The following is a 27,827-nucleotide window of genomic DNA, read 5'->3' as shown; positions in this document are numbered from 1 at the left end:
GGCCACGAGGCGGATCTACTGATTTCCCGCATCCGAGGCTTAGGACAGCCCAGCTTCCTGTTTGAGACGAGTGACCACCGGGCCCAGCGCGAAAGCGCTCTCTGGGCTAGAGTGATTCGCACAGGGGCTGTGTTTCAATGGGAGAAGCCAGTCAATCAGGCTATATCCCATGACCTGTTGCATGTTCTTCAAGCTGCTGCCAAGATCAAAGGGATTTTCGCCCGGCTGGGTGTGGAGGATGGCAAAGACGTGACGCTCCTCAGTCGAAGAATCGGACGTGTGGCGCTCAGAGGGTGTGGTGGGTGGACGAAGAGGATATGACACCGTGCGAAAGGTCGGTGCCCAGGACGAGTCGCCTGACCAGAGGCGCTCTAATAGGTGGTCGGGCACTCGAATGGCGAGTGTCCAGACGGCGGAGTTGCGGTTGAGATTCTCAATGGTGGTGAGGTTCCACATGGCCAATTGCACGGAACTGAGGGACATTCCCCCGGAAAAGAAGAAGAAAAGGCCGCTCCTATGTCCAGTATTAGCGATTCCATTTCTGATGTACAGAAAAAAGGCAGCAACGCCCGAGTTCTTACAATCCAAGACAGACGGCCCAGTGAGCATTGGCACCTCCAGTCTTTCTCAATGTCAGTAAAATAAAGTCTGTCATGGCATTTCTCCAGTGGTCACTAACGTCACGACGGATTTCCGCAGTAAAATATGCGCAGACGATCAAGACAAAGACGCAAAAGACCGCAGTGTACACGACAAATTGGATGAAGAATTTGAACGATGTCTCGGAGACGACACCTCCCACCCTGTGCTCATGTTAGGGTTGCGACACACATCAAAGTCGTCGAAAACGTCCTGAAGGTCTAGACTTACCAGGGGCAGAAATGGTCCATCTTGCGCACGCATCGGTCCACCTCTCGACAGTGATGCGCTCGGTCGGTCTTGAATTGACAGCATGTGGAGCAGTATGCCGGTCGACCGTCTTCCTGGCAAACAAAGATATCTTTCGTATAGAAGCTCTCCAGGCCCAAGGGATCCAGCTCAAACGCTTTCCCTCCCGCTTGATGGTGAATTCCCTGTTCAATATCCACGTCTGATGCATTCGCACCTACACGCTTCGGCTTCTCTGCGGCTCCATTTGCTTGGGAGATGCTCCGACGCTTCTCGCGCTTGTGATCGGATTCCGCGTCGGCTTGTACACGCTCCGCGCCCAGGGGCAGGTATCCAGGATTAACGAGAACATTAAAGAGTAATCGGGTGTATGTCACAACCACGAATATTAAAAGGAGGTAGTAGAGGCTGAGGATGACGGCGCCAGCGCCGACACGGGGAGGTTGATGATAGGAAGGTAGCGGGTGGATGAGATAGTCAACTGTTGACATCGGCGGGACTCGTCAGCGTCGATGAATGAACCAAGTCCTTGACGTAGGCAACCAAGCAATTCAGATCCTTGCCAGGTTCCAGGCACTCACTGCATAATGTCTTCGTAAGGGCGTAAGTAGCGTAGACGACCGCACCGAGGAGCACGGGCGGGATGATCCGTGAAACCACCAGGTTGACACGTTTTTGCGCGGCGGTCGCCATGAAGGTTTAATGTCAATCAGTCAGGTGACTGTAGCGATACATTTAGGCACAGTCGTAACAATAAGAAGGAGATCCAGGCAGCGCGATAGCATGCGACTGGGGACTCGAGGGGAACAGGTGTAGAGAGAGAAACATCCGGGGCGGAGGGGGGGTTGATGAGGTCAGGGTGCCAGCCGCTTCGACTTGGAAGCTTGGAAAGCCTTGCGGAACAAACAACGGCCAGGCTCCACTACCAGTTTGGATCCAACGAACTCGCATGAAGTGAACCCGACCGCCCGACGTGATCACGGGAGGCCCCGTTGCCCCTGCACGGACATCAATTGGAGCCATCCGCAGACTGGTTTTACCAGTCTGGAAACCGGGAGGATTCGTGACTGTCGGACATCCGCGATCGTTCCTCACGATGAAAAATCAAAAAAAAAAAAAAAAAAAAAAAAAAAAACCGAAAACATACCCAAATCATGAAATCAATAAAATTGTAAACTCAATATCGATTTCAGGTTGCCCGTTGCCCGACCTCCAGCGGCACCAATGGCCGAGCATACCCGACCTATCCGGGGTAGATAAACTTGCCCGGGGGCAGCCCTAGCCTTGCACCTGCGGAGGGCGAACCCGCCGACAAATGAGAATGCGTCAATTGAAATTGGACGCCAAAGGTCAAGAAAAGACGCTGATGTATAGATCATGTGCTCAAGCAAAAAATGAGATCGAAACTTAGCCGGGTAAATCACGTCAAAGTTGTGTTCAGAGGGACTTGGGTCAGTAAGGAGTGGAAGTTCTGGGTACAAGATATTGAATTTAAAGGTGGGCGTGACTTTCGAGAAGAGGATCTATCAGACGTTCGACCATCAGAGCCCTGACAATTGGTGGTTTTTTGGAGCTTGGAGCCATTTTAGACCTTTATTTTCATCAATAAACTCTTCTCGGACACGAAGATGACAGATTGACAACACTGCCGCGACTCAACGAAGGCACTCAGAGTCGTAGCCGCTCGCAAATTGTTGAAGTCGTCATCATGAAGTAAACAACTATCTCTAATGCCTTCTACACCACCGTAAGATGGGTAAGTAGTTTTGAGCCTCAATACTCTGCAGTCAACTTGCCCAAAGCCAAAGGAAAATTGCCGCAGGGAAACAGTCACTCCCATCGTTTCCACTTACGTAGCGTTCGTAAGCCTTGATTTGAACAGGGGATCTTGCTGGCTTTCTCAGATGTACCAGTTGATTTCCATCGTGTTCTTTTCGATCTCAGTATGAACGGAGCGCCGAAACTACCACAAAGTAGTTGCAATGTCAACCTTGGTGACAGCTTCCTCGAGGAGCTGCCACCCTCCATCAAGCGATACACTTACCATGGAGAATCGCAATTCTTCGACATACTCAAGTCTGAATTCGATCGTTCCCAAGCCTCGTCCGACGCAAGCGAATTTATCCTCTTCCGTGCAAGCAAAGAGACCATTCAGACACTTTTTCAAAACGAGGATTCCTCTCCGGTCGCAAAATATCTTTCTTCGTTCGACACCAAAGAACAACTCTTCTTGGTCAAAATGACCTCAGTTCCACATGGCGTGGCTCCTGTTCTTATGCACGACATGATCATGCACGCCGTACAACTCATAGGCTTGTCTTCCTCCCTGAAGGGCTATGCCAATGTGAAATGTCAAGGCGAATTCAGGGGGAAAGCAGCAGATTTTAGTTGGGGTCCAAAAAGGGGTCCTCGTGGGAGGCCAAGCCCACGAACTGTCACACTCGAAGTGGCGTACACTGAAAATGAATCCAAGCTGAACTCCGATGTTCGGTTCTGGCTGGATCCTGACAATGGAAAGGCAAACGTATGCTTGACACTCCGAATTGGTCGTTCAAAACCAGAGATTCGGGTTGAGAAGTGGGAGATTCAAAATGACCGCATACATCGCTCTCAAGTTATTTGGGTCACCAAGCGAGGAGGTCAGACGTATGTCAGTGATGCTCTAGTCATTTCGTTTGAGAGTTTGTTCCTCCGTGCAGCATCCTGTCCACGGGAGAGAGATTTGGAGATCTCACAGGAACAATTGAAGATGGTAGCGGAGGGGATTTGGGAGGAGCAATGCTGGTGATACCTGAGGATACGCCAGGTTCTTTACCAGATGCTTCGAATACCTTTGCTGCGGGAGAAAGGGCTCATCAATCATTTTGAGAGCGAACTGAAAGATCCATTACACACACTGCACCCCATAGAAGACTGGTCATTTTTATGAGGAGAATGAGGTCAGTGATTTAAATCAATTTCGAGCTTGCATCTGATGACGAGCTCTATGCTGAACATGAATTACGAACGCAGAATACCAAAGGCCACTCAACACCTCAATGTCGCGAGAACTGCACAATTGAAAAAGCTGGATAAACTTCGATTGAATCAAAGCCTATATCATCAAGCTTCTTTTCACAGACTCGCTTGTTGAGTGTGATCTGACCAGCGATTGTTTCAGTACTGGCTAGAGCTTGTGTAGCTGAGCACACACGATCATTTGCCCCCAATGACATCTGGAGTAGTTTCATCACCACAGGGTCAAGTTTCTGACTGCCTAGCGGAGAGATAGAAGTTTCAACTTTAAGTTCCACTAAGTCTTCCCTCGGCCATTACACCTACAACTTCCCGAGCGTCCTGAAAACGCGCGAACCCTGGTGATCTTGCAATGCTAGGAAGTTAGGCAGCTGTCTCAAAGTTTGCAAAGCTGCGTATATCATTGGAGATTAGAATGATATAGACTCATATGAGATGTTCATTTCAGCGAAAGTGACGGGGGGGTTTCTCTCCCTCTCCCGCGCAAATCCATGGCGCAGAGCATTTACAGGTTGATCTGCACCAGATTGAGGACCACGGCAAAATGCTGCTGGAACAGCCATTATTCTACTTCCCGAGAAATACCTTTGGCATTGTAATCATCGGGCAAACACAAAGAACTATCCGTTCGTAAAGGAACGCGCAATACCCCAGCACGCGATCTCAGTGTAGCCTAGTTCCCCCTAGATGGCATTGAAGATAGTGCTCTTTCTGGTAATCATCGCCGACAAATTCGGACGAGGGTGTTGATGGAGATGTCCGAGCGCACACGATAAACATGGGAACCTAATGTTCGATGGGGTAATGAGTACTAGTAGTAGATAGGGTAATTAGTAATCAGAATACTCAGGCGACCAACTTACTACCTTACTAAGTTCCTACTACTCCTACCATAGTATACTATACCTCCGCGGTTCACACCAACTTGTGACGAGGCATTATTCGCAAAGTCACGTGAACGTCCTCGGCAGCTTTCTGGACCGAGACCGAGTCGGAGTCCAGTCTGGAATATCAAACTTCACGAGGTGCGACTCTGTCGAAGCGTCTTCAGCAAAGTGGCAGCATCTCAGAAAAGAAAGCCCCACCTAGTAGAGAGGAATCATGATAGGTAGGGTGACCTACGTAGTCTTGCAGGTGACCCAGCGATGACTCTTCCACCTGAGCCGCGAGGAGTCATCCTGGGCCGCTGCCTATTAGGCACGTTCGATGAGTGTGGAGCAGAGCGACCGGCTCGTCTTTTCTTTTTTTTCCCCTTGCAAAGTACCTGTCAAGGCTTTCGGCAAGGCTTCATTTGCATCGCATCATAGCTGAAGGGGGGGCCAGAGGAGGATGATTCACCGTGGTGATCAATGAGGTCAGGTTACAAATGGTCGGGGTGGAATGCCTGAGGTCACCGCCACAATAGACCGATAGTCGGGGTGCGCTTTGAGTAAACGTCAAGTACATCCCCTACCCTTTTCTTCCCGAATGGTGGCTGATTGAGACGGTGTGCAGTGAGATGGCACCGCGGCACCGGGCACAACTTCGAGGTACCTGGCAATTGTCTTCGCCAACAACACTTTTGCCCAAAAAAAAAAAGAAGCCAACGACCGCCCCCGATTTCAGACTGGATGCGATGGCAGTTGCCAAGACTTTTTGAGTCAATGGGCTCTGTCCTCAAATCAAAAGTCCGAGAATGTAAATTCGGAATATTTCCCCACTGAGGTCTTGTCAAACAAGCTTGATCCAAATGGTACTTGCGACAGACGCCATCACGCTGTGAAGAGCCGCGAAGTAGCCTCAAGCTGGGGCTCCTCTGACTAGCGGCTGCATGAATCATGGGGCTAAAAACCCGGGCCGTCTTCAGTCCGATTTGAGCACACCCGCATTTCACTTGACACCCGACAGAGCATCCTCATGACCAAGGCATTCTCTGGTACTGGGAGAGGTGAACCCAAGGATCTTGTTCCAGGAGGCTAGACCCATTGCATGTCCTGTAGATCCCGTACATCCCGTACATCCTGACAATTACTATGCTCTCCCTCTTTGCGATCGGGGCCGCCGTCGGGGCAATTCGCCCAGGCGGAGGGCGCCTTAAACGGAGGGGGGGGAGAGAGGGAAACACGGGCCGTGACTGGAACCGCATTGTTAACCAGAAGTAAATTGCAGTGAATTCGGGTCGTAATGAGAGCAGAAATGAAACACCCAAAAAAAGATTCCAATGAAATTATTCAATATTCAATTGGGGTCAAATTCGTCGGGGGCATTCTCACTGGCATGCTGCGGGCCTTTCATACTGGCAGGCTCGTTGCTGACTGGTGGTTCCCAGCTTTGCCCTATGGACTAAACAGGATGACCCAGAATGTCCCCAGGCCACCACAGGTCGCCCGATTGGGACTGGACGGCCAGTGTGGCCTAGAGTTTCCTCAAGGCAGAGAGCGACAGTTGAATAGCCACAATGATGCCTAGGATTGTTCAATGGTGGTGATTCCACCTGTCTTCGTGGATCTAGTCTTATATAGAGCTTCATGGTCCCCCCCCCTCTAGTCTGGAGTTTTTTTTTTCATCCAACAATTCAACGATATTCACATTTCCAACACTTCCAAACTCAAACACTCCAACACTTGAAGAGCTTGGTTGTTTATTGATTTCACAAACCAACCGCAAAGTCTCAAAACTAAATCATATTTTGACTCTTCTCATTCAAATTCATCTACGCCAATACTATCTGCGCAGATCATCTCCATCCCAACCTGTCTGCCAAACAACCTCATCCCCCCTCCTGAACATCAAGACCAACTCCGACTCATTTTCCCGTATCACAATGGCAAGCATGTGGTACTGCTGCGGCTGCAACTTCGGCCCTCTCGACGCCGAACTGCACGACTCTTGCACCAACTGTGATCAGACTCTCTGCTCGAGATGCCCTCGCGAAGAGTCATCCAACACCTATCCAAGCCACCACGCAGGCCCTCGCCAGGAGATGTCGGCCTACCCAGGCGCACTCTCCATGAGCAACACCGTCTCCAGGAAGTGTTCCACCCCTCCTTTGACAAGAGTTGTGGCTGGCACCGGCCTCGGTGAGCTCCACAACATTCGATCTCTATCGCAAAGGATTCCCGATACATCATGCCAGTTCTTCCAGGGTGTCGCTCAATGCTCCACTCAGACGTACATGTACATCTGTTGCAAGTGCGGTGATGGACCCAAGGTCTACAATCACCAGCCAAAGTGTGTTATTTGCAATCACGCGGCATGCGGGAGCTGTCAAAACGTCAAGTAAAGACTATGCGAGCATCGCTGTCTTTGCGGGCGAAGGCAGTACTTGGTCGATGCGGACGAACCCCATCGGTGAGTGTCAAGGGATTCCTTCACACATATGCGGCAATGAACGTGTCGACTAATCTTTTTCATGTTTCTTTTAGGACCATATCACTTGATATAATGATGTTCTGTTTTCCACTCGATGTTTCCTCATCAGTGTTTCAAGTCTAATCTTGATGTTCTCTTGGTTTTCTGGCTCTTTTCAACATTTCTTCTCGTTCCTGATATCGATGATACATCTGATGACATTTCATTCTCGGTTTCTTTTTGTTTTTACATGTTTTCTTTTCTTTTTTTTTTGGCTCTGTTCTTTACGCGAGTTGCATTAGAGGAAGGATGGGCATGGCATTGAGCGCAGGTGCGCTTTAGGGTTGTTGGTTCCACATTTGGAAAGTTATTGTCATATGGAAAGCCGGTTGGAATTATGCCAGCCTTCATTTACCCGGGATTTTTAACTTTTTTGATCATTATCACGCTGTTTATTTGAATTTATTCTTTTGTTTTTTTTTGTTTGGCTTTTTTCTGTGATTGATTTATAAGCCCCGCGTCTGATTTTGCTTATGAATCTTCGTTTTCACGTGAATACATGCCAGCAACGCAACGAGCCTCAGATGAGCACTAGGTAGAGATCTCTCCAATTCAAGAATTATTGCATTTGACGCATTTCAATTCTCTCCGAGTTCATGCCTTGTGAGCAGCTCCCATGTTGGTCGCTGGGTTGTTTTTCCATTGTAGCTGAGCGTCGAGCGGATCGGTGGAGTCCGCCCGCTCGTGGGGCGGAACAATGGATCCTTCCGACTTCAGCTTCGATGGAAGTGAGAAAATAGAATTCAAGATCCAATCGCACTCCCTTGGCAGTCTGCCTTGGGTCCTGGCCCGGTTGAGAGCCATGGACGGGCGAAATCTATCTAGGTGCTATTTCTAAGTTTGTCGAATTTGGATCTGCTTGTTTTCAAGCTCTCTCAGTCTGTGGTGGTCCCAAGGAAAAGAACAGAAAAGACCAAGCAGGAAAACGGCGCCAGATCCAGGATATTGGAATGCGCTTCCCTTAGCCATGCACCCTTCTGGTTGCGCCTCCTCGATGATTTTCCACTGTCTGGATTTGGACCCCGAACTGAGAAGAACACAGTGACCCATGACTGCGAACTGCGCCCTGCAGACGATCCGAGTCATCGTGTTGGAATCTTGAACTCTCGAGCCTATCGGGACCCCTGCATCGAGTCCAACGACTGATCCTCCCCTGTCCCACAGGATGGAGAGCCGCACGCCTGGGCCAACAGATTCCTCCGAGCTTGGCGTGCAGATTATTCGATTCATCCCCGACCTTTGCGGGTTGGTGACTTCAGTGGACGGTTAAGTCGGATCTGAGTCATTCTTCACCGCATGCGTATCGAGAAGAATGTTCTGACATACAGTTCGTAGCTGAGTGCCTCGAGAGCCTCACCGACCAGGCTTGACGAATAACGGGCGGATCGATCCTCCTCGGGGAACGCCTCGTCAGAGACGTTGGATTTGTCATATTCCATGATCCCCCGACAGGGTACTGAACAACGTGGCCATCATCTTGATTGAGGTCTTTGCAGTATTCTGATTCTCAGGGTCCGAGAGAAGTTCGACATCTAGCCCTATCGACCTTGAAACGGGGGGCCACCGTTGGAGCCCCAAAAGAATCAATGGGGAATCAAGAGAAGAGCGAAGCGCCCGCCCCCACCATCAACATCCACCGGAAGACTCTGGGCGTCGGATGGCCCTGTCCAAGAGCCAAATTCGCCCGGTTCAAGTGCTCCACCGTCTCTCTGGACGCGCAGGTACGCAGAGACGACCGCTTCTTCGCGTGGGCCAGCCCTATGTGCCACAGTAGAACAGCGGTGCGCGCCCGTCATAAGCACGCCCCGTCCACCGGTCCACCTTCTCCACTCTCCGCAGTCCGCAGTCCGCAGTCCGCAGTCCACACGCTATCTTCAGCACCCGAGTCTTGGGGATGACAGAATCCGTTGGAACGACCACTTGATCGTTGGAAATCGTCACCATTAGGGTCCAAACGCTCCGGTCACAAGTGGATTTTACCCTGGATACTATTCTCAGATCAGACGTGAACGTTTCGAAACATTCATCCTCCCACCTTGACTTTCCCAAAACTCGTCCCGCCCGTGCATGGGTTCTGTCTGCAGAGTCATCTGCGGGACATTAGTCCAGCTCAAATCATGTTTCAAGCTGAACATTCTCACCTACCCGGGCCTTTCCAAGAGTCCCTTTTTTTCGTACTTTTACCACATCGTCACATGTTGACGCTAAGAAAGCCCCATTTCCCATCCTCGTGGTACCCCAAGTCCCCGACCATGTCGATTCGATCGTGGTTACGAAGATCAAGGACTCGGTCGTAGATGACCCGGCATTAGGTCATACTTGACTCTCTCTCTCTCAGCCACGCCGCCTCAATTTCCTCTGACCGTCACAGTTGCGATCTCCCTCTTGTCTGTCTCAGCCCCAAAATCACCAGACTGGTTTTCGACCAGCCGCGACCACAGGTGTCTGGATTCTGTGCATGTCCACACTGGACCGCTCGTGACTCATCCACTCACAGACTTTAATTCTCCCTCTCCTCTCTATCTCTATGCTTTTACTCTTTCTTCGATCGGGTAATGCGGCACCCCACTTTACTTCACTACTGGTCTCCCCCTCCTCCATCTCACTATACTCGAATGAGGCTGTGCTAAGATCCCTACAGGGGAGACCCCCCCCTTGACTCTGTCTTCTCTAAATGTATGCATTCTATGGCTGGACTCGCGCCCCGAGCTTCCATCAAATGCTTAGCCCTTCTCCCTCGTCTATCATGCCTCTTCAGACCAATGTGAGTTCATCCAGTAGACCTGCGCTAGAAGGGTTGATGGAAGTTTCACCGCCCTGCCCTGTCGGTGGAGCCTGAGTGACGACATTTACTGGATACAATCTCACCTTATCGGGCACCTGGAAAGAACGGTCTGGTCGTTCACCGGGCACAGGGCCATGCGCGCTCTGGATTTCGTCTGGGCACAAAGTGTGCCGTTTTGCACCTGGATATGAGGGGACAATTGGCGGTGGGGAAATCAAATGGCGCAAATATACAAGATTTACATAGTTCATTGACCCTTTTGTGGACATGGAAACCTCTGGGTTTGTGGATTTCGGTCGGGGGAGCCTTTATGAAGCGGGGTTTCAAGACTATAGAAACATAGACTTATGCATCCCTTTTTGACGTTGTGGACTTCCAACACTCAGAGGTAGCGTATTCTTTCTGATGGATAATGCATCAACCTCACTAAGGTTCCTCCTATTTATTCAAGATGGACCCTGGCTTCGGAACAAAAGAATCAATAGGTCTTTCACTTATCGTCTACCTTGATATTTTTTTTCTCAGACTCGACCAGATATATTGGTTTGTCACAAGTAGATCGTAGAGATCATAGGTCTCTCCCTTCAAACTTTGTGGCAGTAAATTCACCACATGTGGTCATACTTGGATCTCACAAAAGGGGGGGGGGGGGGAAACATGAAAAGAAAAGAAAAGAGAAGTGGAAAAAGAGAGAGGTTCACAAATGGAATATACATACCCTAGTCCCTTCGAACGCACAGTACATATCACTTTATAGCGCATCTACTACCAAATCTTCTTTCTTATTATGAGCATTGGCTATCCTGACTCAGTTAGACAAAGTCAATGAATACTGGTTATTCCTTCTTGTAAAAGTAAGAGGCTTCGTTCCCTTTTGGAGAAAAAAGAAAAGATAGATACGAGGGAGCAGATGCGCTATAGAAGCCGGATCAACCGCCCTATACTGGGGGCTTTTTTTCACTAGATTCAATTCATTTATGATACATTGACTTTGGCATCTTATTCAGCGTTCGATTCGGCTTTGATTCCATTATTTGTAGAAAAAGCACCCGTGGATGCCGTAGAAGATTATATATGTACGCATCGAGATCATCCGGCTCTAGGCAAAAAGTGAGAAGAAGTGAAGGATTAGGATTTGGCATCTCCGTGGCGTGGCTTCGCTTTGTCATAGAGTCATAATTATAATATTCAATGAAAACCCCTAGAAGTTTGAATTTGACGAGACAAATACACGATGCAAAGAAAAATTGAAATTCATGTCTCCGCCGTCAACCAAGACCAACGGCAGGGATCATTCGAAACGAAATACACATTCACGTGGTATCTCACTCTGCGGGCCATCATCAACTACCGATAGCAGCTTTCCCAGAAAGTATAGCTTGAATGGCATTGTCGGCACCATGGTGCTGGGTTAAATAAAGACGGATGGCGGGACACTCGACCCGCGCTCGCAGGTCGATCCACCAGATACTTCGACCCGTCTTTTTAAACCACAAATAGAGCAGCAGCAGTGCTGCCGGATCCTTTGCGCAGAGCAAATCCCTAAATTCACCTTGGATGCAACGCATGAAAAGCTGCGTTTGACCCATCGTGAGTTGGCGATCCGGCACATTCATGATGACTGAAAGAGCAGATACGGCGTGCAGGTAGGGGTTGTTTTCTGGATTTGTCCATTGGTCGATATGACACATTGCGAGCAATTCTGGTAGGAGATCATCGGTATTCCCTTCTGGTAGCGGAGATTGCATTTGTTGAAAGGTCGTTGACATGACGTGAAAAATGCTGTCCGGTCGAAGCGGGTTGACAATATTCCAGAGAGACATTTTGCCATCGCTCATTCGCACCCAATCCACGTCTGAAAAAGATGATGATGGACTCAAGGGCCATGACTCTTCGGGTGTGCGGGCGTCGGGAGATGCAAATGTCAGGATCACCTGAGCAGCTGCAGTGCCCCAGACTGGGTCCTTGTCTCCGTCGAGGATGGGTCCTCGGAGCTTTACGTTGAAAAGCGTTGTGCTTCGGGACCAGTGATCACATTCTTCGAGAGTCCGACGGGATTCAGAAGAGTTATTGAGGTAGCGATCATATGTCAGAGCTACAGCCAGCATGGCGTGCATTAAAAAGGGATACTGTAAGAAGAGCATTGATTGTTAGCTGATATACTCGCGGCAGGTGAGGAAGACCCAGGTGGAGCCCCCCTTTTGAACAAGGCCTGCTTTCCTGTTGACCGAAGAGGCAATCCTTTTGCAGGAATTGACCTACCTGAAATGCCAGCCTAAGAAGTCTGTCATTTATTTCGATCATGATCGGGTCGTTTGGGTTTTCCAGACTCCGCCCATAATATCGTGTCACGAAATCTTGACATTTCGTGTTTAATTGATAGCTCGTGGCAGCATCACAAATCCAAACCGGACTGGGCAGACTCAAAGGAATTTCCGTCTGAGACTGAATTTTTGTGTGTAGCAGCGTTCCGGTAGTCTGGAGATCTGTTGAAGGTCGGGGAGTCCAATTTCAAAGTTACATAAAACCCCGAAGGATTGGCATGCTTGGCACTGTGGCTTGTTCTCGTCGCACTATAGCAGATCGGTTAGTCAACTTTCGCTGTCTATGAATAATATAGCTCTTCTACTTACCTTCAGCTTTCGAAGCTTGCAGTTTCGACAACCAAATCTCGATCGTCGCTGGGTCCCTGGCTGTGATGCTCTCGTCACTTTTCGAGTCATGGATTGGCCGGGGAAACCATGGCCTTTCTGTACTGTAAGGCTCATTGAGAAAAGGATGTACTAGCTATATGTGGGCGACCAATCTGGATTTCATCACATGGAGCCCACGATTTTCCTCCAGTGAGACCTGAATGCCTAAGGACCCGAGAGATTTAGCAAGTGTGGTCGAAGAGCTGACTTGAAGACGAGAGATGGTGGAATTACAATCAAACCCAAGTGCCCCACGGACCCAATAAGCATTCGCGAACCCAAAATCCGGCTGAATGTAAAAGGATCCACTTTCCACGCTAGCCGACTTTCGGATGGACGACTTGCTGATTGGCTGCAGCTGCTGCTGGGGATCTTGAAACCGTCGGCTCAACATGGTGGATCTTGTAGAGGCAGTACAGGTGCTGGATTACTCAGATAAATTTTTATAATATCATGCGCCCCAGACTGTACTTAAATAGCCTGACGACCTCTTCAGAAACTAGAACTTTGAGTTCCAAAGTTTTTTATCCAATTAGATTTTTGGAGAGTCCTTGACCAAACAGCCTTTCTGGAACACAAGTGTCAAGCTTGGCTCATATCTCAACCTTCCTCTTTTTGACTATTCATTCTTCACTTTCCAAAAGTCAATTTACCTCTTCCTCCTCAATGACAACTCATCAGGCTGCCGTGTGTCTGGCAAAAGGCTCTCCCTTCGTCATCCAGTCCCGCCCTACACCCAAGCCAGGTCCCGGAGAGCTCCTCATTCAAGTCAAATCGGTGGCATTGAACCCAGCAGACGCCATCATGCGAGACCAAGGTCTACTGGTATCGACATATCCCACTGTGACCGGCTTTGACATGGCGGGTCTGGTCCTTGAAGTGGGCGAGAATGTCCCCTGGGATCCCTTCGATACTGGCCGGGAGAATAATGATCCTTTCTTCCAACCGGGAGTAACTCGAGTTGCTGCGTATGCTGCATCCTTTTGGAGATCCTCCTGTCCAGACTATGGCGCCTTTCAAGAGAAATGTCTCGTTCCTTGGCAGCATGTCATACCAATTTCCAATGCAGACATCTCTTGGAACCAAGCAGCTACCTTGCCGGTAGCTGCACAGGTCCCTCTCAGTGCATGGGATGCTATGGGTATTGAACGTCTGGACGAGACTCTTTCCTCCCCTTTGGCATCGCCAACACCTGTCTCGAGCGATTTGGGGCGGAAGCGAGAAGTCCTTCTGATTTGGGGTGCCTCTTCGAGTGTTGGGACAATGGGTGTGCAGAGCGCGCGACTACTTCGAGACAACCCTTACTCTCCTTTCGCTGCCGTGTACGCTGTAGCGAGTACACCGAATCATGCGTATCTGCACTCCCTTGGTGCAGATCGCTGCTTCGACTACAAGGATTCGGGTTGTGTAGATGCACTGATTGGGACAGCAAAGAAGGAGAATCTCGTTATTCGTCGCTGTTTTCTGGCTATGGGGGAATTGGCCCCCTGTCAAGCTGTTTTGAAAGCTTTTTTGGTGGATTCCCATGGGTCTTCTCAGGGAGGTGTCTCTGGTGTGAAAATCGCATCGGCTCCTAGGGTTCCTCCAGACGCTGAGAAGGTGCCAGGTATGGAAATCATCTTCGTGATGCCCGCAATGTCAGAGGAGCAGAGGTTAGCGGAATTCCGATACTGGATGGGGTCGTGGGCAAGAACGAATCTAGCCAGCGGTGCCATTCGGCCAAGTCCGCAACCCAAAGTGATAGGCTTTGGGTTAAATGCGGTCAATGCAGGGCTGGACGAACTGATCCAAGGGGTGAGCTGTTCAAAGCTCGTGATCGAAGTTGGAAAGTGACCTCAAATGCTGAAACCCCTTTGTTTCGATTCGTTTAATTCGAAAGCCAAGGTGGGAACGACCAATTTCAATGAGTCCTAGACACTAATAGCTACATTCACCTGTTCGCATGGAAATGGCATCGCGCAGAGGAACAAAATACTCGTACTTATTCTATCCATTCTACAGTCAATGCATCAATTTAGGACAGAGCAGCTTGGAGATGAAACTGTTTAAGCGATATTCAATCAAAATTCGCTAGTATGAGCGCCACGCTATGACCCTAACAATGAGATCTGGCGTCGAAGGCGATCACACAGTAAGCACTAAATACCCAATAAGGTCGGAATAACGCAATCTTCGACGCGGAGGGGAGGCTCCATTTCAGTGTTGTTATTGGGTAGTGATAGGCAATTACAGGCACTGAATGCGGTAGGGCATTGTTGTTTTTCAGCGCCGCATCCTCCAAGATCTCGAAAAAGAATTTCGACGCAAAAGGCTGACCATCGCGGATGAAGATTTCCACAGCGGAAAAAAAAAGACAAGGTCTTTACGGTTAAGAGGGGACTCATGTCGATGAGGGTGCCGAGTGGGAGACGCTAGCGTGCATCATGGGCAGGTAAAGGAATTGAGGGAATGAGGAGGTAAGTGAAAAGGTTGCGTGGCTGACTTATTAGATCAGGCACAGAGAGTGGGTATCGCAAAATGCAAAAGAAACTTGCGGTGGCACACAAGTGCCGACCACCAACCAGGATTGGCTTGCCCGGAGGATTAGAGCCAGCTCACCTTACGGATGCCTGTTTGAGTCACCAGGATCCGATGTGCGTCGAACGAGAACATGAAAATTTACAGTGGCAAGACGCGTGATTCGTCTTGGAGAAAGCGCCTACGGTATGAGGCTATCTCAGAGGCGACGGTGCTGAAGTCTTTCACCTTGTCACGCCGCAGGTCGTTGATGATGCCCTTCAACCCAGCGAGATAGGCTTCCTTCTCTTCTTTGGTTCGTCCTTCACGGACAGATCCCATTTCAATGAGAATATTATCATCTACCAATGTTAATTGCACTGTGGTCAGCAAGCGCACGGGGTCAAAAAGAAATAGCCGCGAGAGTGACGGAAGATCGGAGACGCGAAAATGTGTCAAATTGGGAGGGATAAATGGGGAGGAAGAGAGCGAATGAGCTGTCGGGGGTATAGCTTGCAGAAGTTGGCACAAGTTTCTTCATTTCGACGCACCGCTTAGACTCATGTCACGAAAGTGCTGGAATTGACACGAACGGTCATTGCACACGCCGCCCGCAAATTCGTACTTGCAAAGGTATTTCATCGGATTTATGTCGTTGCTGTAAGTTAGCGAACGGTAACCGTCCGAAACCTCATTGGTGTAGCGAGGATGGTAGCGATAGGCCTTGAAGTATCGCAAGGGACTGACGTATGCTGTAAAATTGGAAACCGTAGGATTCGATGGCGTATTGATCTAGGAGTGGTTAGTGTACGACCACTATCTACTTCATTGGTGATGAGGTGCCTGTCATACACCAAGGATGTCTGATTCTGAACCCCTGTACACCGGCTGTGCTTCCTGGTTAACCACCCGAGGCGCCGCATCTTGTGGGTCATATTTTTCAAACGAGTCGAGTAAAAGGTCAACATCCGTAGACATTGCTTCGATGTCGGGAGGGGGAGGACTGTAGGAGGAATGAGGAGATTCCATTCCCGTGTCAGGCTCGGGGGGCTCATAAGCTTCTGAGTCTGGAGAAGAGGCCGCATCTGACATATCATGGTCATGTCCGTTATTGTCAGTCGGCTCATAGTCATCTTCTTCGGCTTCGTCTATACCGTTGGCTTCCTCCATGAGGTCGACAAGAGCTGGAGAACTTGTCTCCTCCGAAATTTCATTGGAAACGCTGTCGACTTGCATGTGGCCATCATTTGCCACATTCGGGTGGCTCGTCACACCATTTGTCTCTGGGACATCAACTTCGTTGTCTTCCTCTGCAGATTCACTTTCTGCGCTGGAATCGTCGGAACTAGAGTCTTCAGACATCGACACATCTGAAGCAGACTCAGAGCTTGTTTCGTCAGAGCTGGAGTCCTCTGAGCTTGTATCCTGAGCCTCCGTCCCCGGCGTGTCTGAACCGGTAGACACTGGGGCCTGACCCGGAGCAACTCCTTCTTCGGCCAAACTAGGCGCCGGCACGTCTAAGTTCGACGTTTCTAAAGACTTGGTGGAGGGAACTGTGTCGGCCGAGGCTTCAATCGTTGTAGGCACATTCGAGGGAAATTGGCCAGGCTGGATTTCTTCTTCTTCTTGTGTCTCATGTACAGCTTCTTCCCCCGCAAGTTTCGTCGAACCTTGATCGGTTGTGGCAGCGTCAGAGTGGTTTGCTTCTTCGACAGCTGATGCAGCACCGGATACCACGGGCGTAGCGGCCGTATCAACCGCAACAAGCGGAGATTGAGTTCTGCTCGCAGCGAGCTTGGCCTTGCGTTTCTCTTCCATCTCCGCAATTTTCCGATGCAAAGCCTGGATCTCTAATGTTCTCTGCCTCATCTGTTCCGGATCGCTACCGAGTGTTGAGGGCTGAGGGGTTGTAGAGACCCCAGTTCCCGGACCAGATTGCTGGAATGCCGACTGGGACCCATTGACAGACGTGTTGACAACCTCATTTGCTGGTTCCAGCTCAATGTTCGACCCCATATCCATTTTGTCGACTTCATCATCCCCATACAACGATTCATCATCACTAATATGGATAATTAGTCTGTCTGAATTGTTGTAGGAAAGAGGAGGCGTCGCATGAGAAATGTGATTTTCATTCACGCCCGAATCGTCAAAGTCAGACGCTCTTGGCCGCTTTCGCAGATTCGGCCTGTCAAACGGTGTCAAATTGATGGAGTTTCCAGAGGGGGGTGCATCAGTGCTGTTAACATCGCCAGCTGGTGTAGACTTCGCTAGAGAAAGGCCCGGAATCGTAGAAGCGGCGGACTTGCGAGGCGCCGGTGGGCGAACTGGTAAGGGATGGTGAACTGCCGGAGGTGGATTGCCTTGAACTGTTTGCCCGTCTTGCTGACCCTGAGCTTCTTGGCGGGCCTTTTGTTGGCTCCTCAGCAGAGCCTGCTTCTTGAGCTCTTCAATACGCTGCCGCGCAAGCTCCGTTTGAGCCTTATTCTTCTCCTTGATAGGAGCAATCTTCTCTGCTGCCTTGCCGTCACCATTGGTAGGCGAGCTTTGCGATTTCACAGATGCGTGACTCTGCTCAGGTGACGATTTGGATGCGGCGGGTTGAGAATTTCTTGCAGCAGCTTTGGCCGCGAGCATCTTGGCAATCAATTCTTTTCTCTCCATGGGTTGCTTTGTATCGGATTCGGCATTGCTAGTTCGTGGTGTGCTATCGCCCCGTGGCAAGATCTCGACTTGAGTTTTGACACCGGTTGCGTTGTGTTTTTCGGCTGCACCTGCGGCGATAACAGCGACTGGAGCCGACGGCTGGGAAGATTCGACTCTGATACCAACTTCCTCGTAAAGTTTCCTCAGGATTACCGGGTTTATTCCTTCCGCTACCAACTCGTTGAATCGAATATTGTGTGGTGCGAGACTGAGCAAAGCGCCCTGTGCTTGAACACGAAGAGATGGTGCGATATTCGGGGTTGACGATGTAATTGCTGTTTTACCCGTCTCGTTTGACTGCGTTCGTGTGGGATTGGAACTGATCGTTCCTGCGTCTACTGAGACTGAGAGTGGGGGGTTGTACGCTGCAGAATATCAGATTACGTCAGGATTTCATAGTGATAGACTCAAAAGCGTTCTGCATGACCACTTACGTGAGCTGCTTCTAGTCGAGCTTGATGAAGGCGAAGCTGATATGGACGCGTTTCTGACGCGTTGGCGCTTCGCGACTCGAGTGCTCGACTGTGGTTTCGCGACAGCCTCTCCCTTTCCGTCGCACACAATCTCGCCTTCGCTAATCTCACCCTCCTCGCGCGACGAATTCTGAGGTACTTGATTGTCGGCAGCTTCACCTCGTGACATCTCATGGTTCCGTGCATCGGATGAGCGTTGCTGAGAGGAACGCGATATTTCGGCGCTGAAGCCAGCATGTCCTTGCGCTTGAGGGGCTACATAACCAGCGAAAGGCAAATGAGAAGTCGACTGCTGGAACTGTGAAATATCAACTGAATTGCCGAAAGGAAATTGTGGGGGTCGAGGCATGCTGGAATCGCTAAAGTTGCCGGGAGCAGACAGGCCGTGGCTTCCGGTAGGGCCAAGAAAGCCGAATTGAAAAGCTTGAGAGGGGTCTGGCAGCGCTTGGGGCATTGTTGAAGACATGTCCGGGGTTGGTGTGAAGTTTGCGGGAATCATGGGAGGGAACAAAAATGGCCACTGTTGGGCCTGGGCCTGGTAGCCACCAAATGGAGGGGGTGGCTGATTCGCCATATTAATAGACCACAGATAAGGTCGTGGAGAGAACCGTAGGTCTCGAGACAGATTGATACAAAGGCAAGGTGTTTTATGATAGCGCGAGAACTAGTGTTCCCATTCTGGAGCGTCGGGGAGCACAGTTGCGATAGATGACCAGCCTTGCGCGCCAATATGTCAAGGGCAAGTGACAAGATGAAGAGATGATTCAAATGACGCGGGGTAGATGGAGCTGGTTGAAGGTGCGGATGAAGGCAGGAAAAGTGACAGCAAGAGAGCGCGAGGTCCAGACTCAAGGTGCCAGGTCGGCTGGCAATAGAAGTTAGCGCCTGCGAAAAAGCAGGACTCGGTTCACGTGATGCGGCTTGAGTGGTGCACGGACCAGCTGATCGGCGGGCACCCGAGGAACGCAGTGTAAACAAACAGCGTCAGCTCTCCGCTTTACATCACTTACTGAGCTCCCCACATCAGGAACGCGGTCTTGACCTGGTTCAATTGAGGATCCTTTCTCTTCCCTCTCAATTATTTGCTTCTCTCGTCACCATCACACCCTAAATTTCCTGCTTATTGTCCCCCAAGAACATGGGACATATCTACGACATCAAATAATGACTCGTTGAACTAAATTCTGTCAATATGCTTCCCTCCCAACTCAATAGCACGCCCAAGCGTGCCAGCCCGTTTGGGCGCTCCTCACCATCGTCAGGACCAATGTCACAACAACGGCCCAAGTCAGCCATTTTAAGCCCCTCGCATGGGTTGGAATCGGCAAGAGGACATCTTCGAAATGCGTCGGTCTCTCAAATTACACCGAATCGATCACCGGGCAACCTCTCTCGTGAGAGATCGACCTCACTCCGCAAGGACGTCTCTTCTGGAACTTTTGCGCCAAGTTTCATCAAATCTGAAGAGCTCAAGCGAGGCGCAGACCAAATACGTGGACTGGAGGGTGATAATGACTTCTCAGGGAACAAGTATGTTTGGCTGCGAGACCCGGAAAAGGCATTTGTTCGTGGTCTTGTATTGGAGGAGCTTGAAAATGGGAATCTACTGGTGCAGACCGATGATGGAGAGGTATGAGTCAGCTTGAACATTCGGCGGTTGCTCAATTGAACATATACTGAAATACAGGTTAGCAGCGGGAGGTAGACCCAGATCAGGTGGACAAGGTTAACCCGGCGAAATTCGACAAAGCAGATGACATGGCGGAGCTGACCCATCTGAACGAGGCTTCAGTGGTGCATAATCTGCATACTCGGTACCAGTCGGACCTGATTTATGTACGTACTTGCATGACATTACGGAGCCGCTCATGATGAGCACGACTGACGTGAGGTTTGACAGACATACTCTGGACTGTTCTTGGTAACGATCAATCCATACTGTCCTCTCCCGATATACACCGCCGAGTATATAAAGCTGTACAAAGGTCGTGGAAGGGAAGAGACTCGCCCACATATTTTTGCCATGGCAGATGAAGCGTTTCGAAACCTCGTGGAAGAGGGAGAAAACCAGAGCATCCTTGTGACGTGAGTATTAAAACCTCAGTAGTCTTATTTTTCTTTGATTTGCAAGTATCTGACCGCTGGATTTTAGTGGTGAATCTGGCGCAGGCAAAACGGAAAACACAAAGAAGGTCATCCAATATCTTGCAGCCGTCGCAACCTCTGATACGCCTTACGGACGGTCAGGATCGAAGCAGCTTTCAAATTTGTCTCAGCAAATTCTCCGCGCGAATCCAATTCTCGAAGCTTTTGGAAACGCCCAAACAGTCCGCAATCACAACTCTTCGCGCTTCGGCAAGTTCATTCGAATCGAGTTTTCACGATCAGGGCAAATTTGTGGAGCATGGATAGATTGGTACTTGCTCGAAAAATCGCGAGTCGTCAAGCCAAACTCCAACGAGCGAAATTACCACATCTTCTATCAGCTGCTGCAAGGATCAGACAAGAGCCTTCGCGAGAAGCTCTTGCTCCACAACATGCAAATTCAGGACTTTGCATACTTGAAAGATGGCAATGACTCGATCGTTGGAGTCTCGGATCAAGACGAGTGGAATTCTCTAGTTGAGGCGTTCCATGTCATGGAATTCACCGAAGATGACCAACTTTCCATATTGCGCACAATTGCTGCTGTGCTACACCTTGGCAATGTGACAGTCGCGAAGGAAAGCGCGAGAGCGGACCAGGCTGCATTGGCTCCAGATGGCATTAAAAGCGTGGAGAAGGCCTGCCAGCTTCTGGGGATTCAGAGTGAACGATTCATCAAAGGCCTGCTGCATCCAAGAGTCAAAGCTGGCCGGGAATGGGTGGAAAAGGTTCAGACTCCCGACCAAGTGCGACTGGCCTTGGACGCCCTCTCGAAGGGCATTTATGCCCGCGGCTTTGGCGACCTTGTCACACGTATCAACAACCAATTAGGTCGCTCGATGACTGATGAGAACTACTTTATCGGCGTCCTCGACATCGCCGGTTTCGAAATCTTTGATAACAACGGGTTCGAGCAGCTGTGCATCAACTACACCAATGAAAAGCTGCAGCAATTTTTCAACCACCATATGTTTGTTCTCGAGCAGGAAGAATATGCTCGGGAGCAAATTGAGTGGCAATTTATCGATTTTGGTAGAGACTTGCAACCGACTATCGATCTTATCGAAATGACGAATCCAATCGGTATCTTTTCATGCCTTGACGAGGATTGCGTGATGCCCAAGGCGACGGACAAGTCATTTACTGAGAAGCTGCATTCGCTTTGGGATCGCAAGACGCCAAAGTATCGTGCCTCACGCTTGAACCAAGGTTTTGTCCTCACTCACTATGCTGCTGAAGTCGAATACACGACACATGACTGGTTGGAGAAAAACAAGGACCCAATGAACGACAATATCACACGCCTGCTCGCAGCCTCGAATAATGAGCACGTAGCAAATTTGTTCACGGATTGTGCCGAGGTAGAAGATGGAAATGATCATCCCAGAAGCCGTGTGAAGAAGGGCTTGTTCCGAACTGTGGCTCAACGACATAAGGAGCACCTTTCTAGCTTGATGGTTCAGCTTCATTCGACACATCCACACTTTGTCCGTTGTATTTTGCCAAACCACAAGAAGTGTCCAAAGATGTTACAGGCGCCCTTGGTTCTTGATCAATTGCGATGCAACGGTGTCTTGGAAGGAATCAGAATCGCCCGAACTGGTTTCCCCAATCGACTTCCTTTTGCGGAGTTCCGTCAGCGATATGAGGTTCTATGCCAAAACATGCCGAAGGGTTATTTGGAGGGCCAAAGCGTGGCCCGTCTGATGCTGGAAAAGCTGGGGATGGACAAAGCCTGGTACCGGGTTGGACGCACCAAAGTGTTCTTCCGTGCAGGAGTTCTTGCAGATCTAGAAGAAAAGCGTGATGAACTTATCCGAACGATTATGACACGATTTCAATCCGTGGCACGGGGCTTTGTCCAAAGGCGGATCTCAAATAAGCGTTTGTACCGTGCTGAAGCAACTCGCATCATACTGCAAAACTTCCACGCCTATTTGGAGTTGAAGGATAGCCCTTGGTGGTGCTTGTTCTCCCAAATGAAGCCATTGCTCGGCGACACGAGAACTGCTAAAGAGGTGAAGAAGAGAGATGAGAAGATTAAGGAGCTGGAGTCCAAGATGAAGCAAGAAATGTCTGATCGGCAAAAGCTCGACGAGGAGCGACGACGTACGGAACTGGAAATTCAAAAAATCCAAAAGACTCTCGAAAGCGAACGTGCTCTCGCACTCGACAAGGAAGAGATTTTCATGCGCCTTCAAGATCGTGAAGTCGAATTGGCAGAGAAACTAGCTGAGGCTATTACAGATCAAGAGAAGCTGGAAGAGCAATTGGATGACCTTGTGGATGCAAAGAAAAAGACTGACGAGCAATTACAATTGCGGATCACACAACTTGAACAGGCCGGTCTGATCATCCAAAAACTGGAGTCAGAGAAGCAGGCGCTTCAAGCCCAAGTTGAAGAGCTGGACTCAAAACTTGCTGATCTCGAAGCAGACTTCGCTGGAAAAGACGCTTCAATACAGGAGCTAGCGCAGGAGATCAAAATGCTTCAAAGTCATCTTGGTCTTAAGGACCGCAAGCTTCAGGATCTTGAAGCCAAACTATTGAGAACAGATCAAGATCTCGATGTCAAACTCGCGTCTACCTCGAAGGAACTGGACAAGGCCAAGAAGGAACTTCGCGATAGCCTAGCGGAAAATCAATCGATTCGCAAGCAGATCACCGACCTAACATCTACCACGACCAGTTACGAGGACCTACTTCGCCGAAAGGAGAGCGAATTGACAGTTCTCAGGAATGATCTCAAGAAGTGTGACGAGGACAAGAAAACTGCAGAGGCTGAGAAAAAGTCTCTCATGAATCGGCACGACAGTATGCAGGTCCGGCTTCGAGAGGTGCAGGCTGAGAGAGATGCCATGCGATCTGAGAAAACTCAGCTCGAGCGGGAAGCCGCAGATGTCAAGCGACTTCTCGACGAGAAGAGGACTGAGGATGCTGAGGCCGGTGAGAGCAGAAAGCTGTTGGAGCAGCAAGTTCATGACCTCAAGGCCCAACTTTTCAAAACTGAAGCGGACCTCAGTCGTGAGCGTCAGTCCAGGGACGATGTCCAAATGCTTGCTGAGCACAACCTGGCTGAGCTCACTGACAAATATGCTGCCTTGAACGAATCTAAAATCGAGATTGAGAAGGAGATGTACATCCAGCAAGACAGCCTTCGTCGCGCGAATGAGGCACGCCTGGCTGCGGAATCTTCAAGAAAAGAGCTTCAATCTGAGCTCATTAAGCTCCGCGAGCGATTCACCGCTGTGGAAAATGCGCGCTTGAATGCGGAAGCTGAAATCGAGCGAAAGTTGAAGAACCAGTCGGACGAGCGCATGGCAAGCATGCGCACTGATCTCGAGGAGAAGATGCAGCTTCTCGATGATCTCGAAGCTGAGCGTTACCAGCTCTCAGTCCGTGTTCAGGAATTGGAGCACGCAATCTCCGAATCCGACAATTTCCGTATTCGTCACGACCAGCATAAGGCACGTCTAGAGCGAGAGCTTGTGACCTTGAAAGGCCGCCTCACTGCTTCGGAGAATGATAATCGCGCATTACTCACCAAAATTCAGCAAAAGAACCTTGACATCGCCCGATCGAACTCGAAGGCCAGCGACAGCAATCGACTGCGACTTTCCAACCTCCAGAAGGAAAAAGAAAGACTGGAGGAAGACAACAAGCGACTTCAAAAGCAGCTTGGGGACTCCCAATTGACGATCACAAGCCTCGAAAAGCAAAAGGAGAAGCTTGCTCTGAGTCTGGAAGACCTTAACCATGAGCTTAATCGAGAGCACAAGAACAGTCGCAATGCTGAAAAGGCCGCTTCCACCGCAAATCTCCAGCTAGCGGAAGTGAATCGTAATCTTGAAACTGAGAGACAACTTCGCGGCCAGGCTCAAGCGAACACCAGGCAAATGCAGACTACTCTCGATCACGCTAATAAGGAGATTGAAGATCTTCATCGCCAGTTGATTGCTCTTCACAGAGTTTTTGAGCCTGAGTCCTCGGAGCCCGAAGAGACTTGGGAAGCGATACAGCCACATCTATCCAAGCGAGTCGATCTCGCTCAGGTTCTGAATGGCGTTCAACATAAACTGCAAGTCACAGAGGAGAAATATGCTCGTGCCGAAGGTCAATTGTCTGAGATGCGCCGCCGCCATGCCGACGAGATGAGGGAGCTTGACTCGAAATATTCCTCATCGAAGCGGGCCTTGCTTGAGGAGATCGATCAGAACGATGTGACAAATCGTGGGCCTGTGCATCTGCGGAAGAATTCAGACAATGCCTTCAAGAGAGTTTCCAACCCGTCAACACCCCACCGTCGCTACAATAATGTGTATGAAGGTGCCAACGATTCTGCCAGATCAGACCGGACTGTCGATACCCTGGGCTATCAGAAACGGATGGATGCAGCGGGTGAAATTGAGGAATTACAAAATAAGCTGCAAATGACTGAGATGCAAAACAAGCACCTTCAAAGCCAGCTTCAGCAATTTGTTCCTAGTCGCGATATCTGGCAAGATGAGAGTCCCTCCGTGCGCCGAATGCAATTGCTAGAACGGGAGAATGGACGACTTCATGGGCAGCTTGACGATTCCGCTAAGAAAGTATCCGCTCTGGAACGCAGTATCCGATCTGGCGAGCTTTCTCTGCGTGACGTGCAAGCCAAGTCCCACGAGGAGCTATATGATTTGATCAACTCCCAAGAGCAGTCTCGTCGATCTTTGCTCAAGGTCCATAACGACGCTTTGACGGAATTCAGTGAGGCAAAGTCACAGTATGAGAAGCTCAAGCGTGCGAAAATGACACTCGAAGTCGAGCTTCGCGATGCTAAGTCTGAGACTTTGGAGCTTCAGACCGCTCGAGAACAAGATCATCTCAGCCGTGATCAGCTTCTGCAAGAATTTTCCGATCTCCAAATTCGCCTTGATGCAGAGACATCGCGTACAGCCGATCTTGAATCCACTCTGAGTCTGTTCAAGACCCGAGCGGACGAGTATTTCAGCAAGCTGGAGCAAGCAGAGATCGCCGTGCTCAAGGCATCACGGGCCGAGCAATTTGCAAAGTCACGATGCCAGGAAGCCGAAGACACGTGTGCTCAAATCATTTCCGAGCGGAAAGAGATGGATGCGCTGGTTGAGGATTTACAGCGTCAAACTCAATCTTTGGAAGCGCGTATGGAAGATCAGGCCGCGGAGCTGCAAGGAGCTCTGCAAGCCAAGCAACGTCTTCAGAATGAGCTCGAGGACTACCGTAATCAGCGGGCTATTGATATCGAGGACAAAGAAACTTCGATGGAGCAAACTCGCCAAAAGTATCAGCGTGAGTTCTCGACCATCAATGGTGAGCTCGAAATGGAACGTGAGCGATTACTCAATGTCCGCGGGGAAAACTCGCGCCTACGTGAGGAGCTGGACGACCTGCGAAGTAAATGGGATGATGAGGTCCTTAACAGCTCGACCTGGGCCAAGGAGAAGGCTCGCCTAGAGCTTGCCATGCAGGATATCGCCAACTCACGAGATGAAGCTGCGGCTGCGTACAGTGAGGCCCAAACCAAAGTGGTGTCCCTTCTAACGCAAGTGCGATCACTCCGGACCTCAATCGATGATGTCACAGCGGAGCGGGACTCTCTCCTCAAGGACAAGAAGATGCTTGAAGGCAGGTTGGCCGAAGCCGCTGAGCGTCTTGAGGATCTTGCGAAGGGCGAAAGCCCCTCAATGAGGAACGCTGCGAGCATGGATCGTGAATTACTTGAGCTCAAATCGAAGCTTGCTCAACAGGAAGATCTCTCTGCCGCTGCTGTCAACAAAATGCGCCGCGCCGATGCACTTGCGACAGAAATGCAGAAGGAGCTGACGGTCGAGCGTGAGACGGCAGCTCAGCTTTTCAAGGAGAAAGCTGGACTGGAGAAGCAGCTAAAGGAGGTGCAATTGCGGTGCGTCGACTTGGAGACCAAGGGCTACTCCTCTGGCAGCCAAGATGTCCGCTTCCTGCACAAGCGCATCAAAGAGGTAGGTCTCAATCCGGAAGTGACTCACAACAATAACACTCGCTAACACCCTTCTCTCAGCTGGAAACCCATCTCGAAGAACAAGAGAGCAAACACACTGCGGAACAGCGCTCTCTCCGCAATGTAGACCGCACCGTGAAAGATTTGCAGTCTCAGATCGAGCGCCGGGACAAGGTGAATGTTCAACTCAACGAGGAAGTCAGCAAGGCTCGCGACAGGATCGAGAGACTACTCAAAAACATCGAAGAGCTTCAGCAAGGTGATACCGAAACGCAATTGCAGGCTCGCCGCGCTGAACGTGATCTTCGCGAAGAACGGGAGAAAGTCCAACTGCTAGAGCGTGAACTGGAGAACTTGAAGGCGATGAGAAGCACCGCCTCAATGGGCCGTCCCATGACAGCGTTTAGTGAAGCTGGTAGTCGACGTGGCAGTGCCGCATACGGCTATGATTCAACGCCGCAACGCAAGCCCAGTAACACCAAGGGCTTTTTGTGAGAACCTTTCTTTTCTCAATTTCCTCTGTCAGCATGATTGAAGGGTGTTACATTTCCGCGTTTGATTACATTTGGGAGGAAGCGCACAATCGCGCCCAAAGCTTGAATGCAACCCCGAGAGTGCATTGGGAGCTTTGTGTTTTTCAAATGCCTGATCTTGTCTCCTAATACTTGGGAGTTTCGTTTGTATTTTGTTTTCCTTGAAACTCATGTCTTGGGTGGCAATCTTCCTTTGGCATATCTCTTGAACAGATGAGGTTGGGGTTTGATTAGGTTTTAATTTAGGGTCACGTTGCGTAGTGATCATATTAATTAGTTTGTTCTCCCTTTCTCGCTATTCTCGCCTCCAGTCACTCCAAGCGCAATCAGTCTCAAATATGACTTGGGAGCCTAAGAGCTCCAAGCTTAAAGTCGAGGCCGTCGCACTCTCGCGATTGCATTAGGAACTGAGTGTGGAGCCCTCGATCCATGGCAACTCCAGTGCTAGAGTCATGTCGCTCACTTCAGAATTCCGGGTCCTTCCATGTATGAAATTTCGTAATGCAGCGATCGGTTCCTGTCTTGGCAGAAGATTCGATGGCTTGTCATTACTTCTCTATTGTTGACCAATTTGATATGTGGACGAATACCCACAGGGGCACGCCTCTCGAAGGCATCTGCGGGCAGTCGTCCGCTGCCTGCTTTCGACTGACCCACGTGATAGCCGCGCGGCAATCGCCAATTTGGCGCCCAACCTCATTTGCGATTGCC

At 50.0% G+C, this 27,827-nt stretch overlaps 8 protein-coding genes across 8 annotated transcripts; 4 read left to right on the top strand and 4 right to left on the bottom strand.

Annotated features, from left to right (window-relative positions):
* Positions 1–39: 39 nt before the first annotated feature.
* On the bottom strand, positions 40–1,581 carry POX_a00205 (Palmitoyltransferase pfa5; the record flags this gene model as incomplete). Its single annotated transcript, XM_050109152.1, has 4 exons — positions 40–514; positions 582–803; positions 871–1,369; positions 1,470–1,581. 4 exons carry the CDS (start codon positions 1,579–1,581, stop codon positions 40–42), a joined length of 1,308 nt encoding a protein of 435 aa, XP_049972920.1.
* Positions 1,582–2,833: 1,252 nt separating this feature from the next.
* Positions 2,834–3,676, top strand: POX_a00204 (uncharacterized protein; the record flags this gene model as incomplete). The annotated part of the gene is made up of 1 exon (XM_050109151.1): positions 2,834–3,676. The coding sequence occupies one exon, from the start codon at positions 2,834–2,836 to the stop codon at positions 3,674–3,676; it is 843 nt and encodes a 280-aa protein (XP_049972919.1).
* Positions 3,677–6,706: 3,030 nt separating this feature from the next.
* Positions 6,707–7,327, top strand: POX_a00202 (uncharacterized protein; the record flags this gene model as incomplete). Its single annotated transcript, XM_050109150.1, has 3 exons — positions 6,707–7,113; positions 7,163–7,233; positions 7,308–7,327. 3 exons carry the CDS (start codon positions 6,707–6,709, stop codon positions 7,325–7,327), a joined length of 498 nt encoding a protein of 165 aa, XP_049972918.1.
* A 1,255-nt stretch (positions 7,328–8,582) lies between these two features.
* Positions 8,583–8,732, bottom strand: POX_a00201 (uncharacterized protein; the record flags this gene model as incomplete). The annotated part of the gene is made up of 1 exon (XM_050109149.1): positions 8,583–8,732. The coding sequence occupies one exon, from the start codon at positions 8,730–8,732 to the stop codon at positions 8,583–8,585; it is 150 nt and encodes a 49-aa protein (XP_049972917.1).
* A 2,689-nt stretch (positions 8,733–11,421) lies between these two features.
* On the bottom strand, positions 11,422–13,165 carry POX_a00200 (uncharacterized protein; the record flags this gene model as incomplete). Its single annotated transcript, XM_050109148.1, has 2 exons — positions 11,422–12,207; positions 13,031–13,165. 2 exons carry the CDS (start codon positions 13,163–13,165, stop codon positions 11,422–11,424), a joined length of 921 nt encoding a protein of 306 aa, XP_049972916.1.
* Positions 13,166–13,437: 272 nt separating this feature from the next.
* POX_a00199 (uncharacterized protein) lies at positions 13,438–14,604 on the top strand (the record flags this gene model as incomplete). Its single annotated transcript, XM_050109147.1, has 1 exon — positions 13,438–14,604. The coding sequence occupies one exon, from the start codon at positions 13,438–13,440 to the stop codon at positions 14,602–14,604; it is 1,167 nt and encodes a 388-aa protein (XP_049972915.1).
* An 825-nt stretch (positions 14,605–15,429) lies between these two features.
* On the bottom strand, positions 15,430–19,020 carry POX_a00198 (uncharacterized protein; the record flags this gene model as incomplete). Its single annotated transcript, XM_050109146.1, has 4 exons — positions 15,430–15,764; positions 15,819–16,059; positions 16,120–18,338; positions 18,408–19,020. 4 exons carry the CDS (start codon positions 19,018–19,020, stop codon positions 15,430–15,432), a joined length of 3,408 nt encoding a protein of 1,135 aa, XP_049972914.1.
* A 618-nt stretch (positions 19,021–19,638) lies between these two features.
* POX_a00197 (Myosin type-2 heavy chain 2) lies at positions 19,639–27,078 on the top strand (the record flags this gene model as incomplete). Its single annotated transcript, XM_050109145.1, has 5 exons — positions 19,639–20,076; positions 20,139–20,282; positions 20,347–20,531; positions 20,599–26,584; positions 26,644–27,078. 5 exons carry the CDS (start codon positions 19,639–19,641, stop codon positions 27,076–27,078), a joined length of 7,188 nt encoding a protein of 2,395 aa, XP_049972913.1.
* Positions 27,079–27,827: the final 749 nt, after the last annotated feature.

Source organism: Penicillium oxalicum, chromosome I (assembly GCF_001723175.1).
Source record: "Penicillium oxalicum strain HP7-1 chromosome I, whole genome shotgun sequence".
Taxonomy (NCBI): domain Eukaryota; kingdom Fungi; phylum Ascomycota; class Eurotiomycetes; order Eurotiales; family Aspergillaceae; genus Penicillium; species Penicillium oxalicum.
This window is presented reverse-complemented; position numbering and strand designations above follow the sequence as displayed.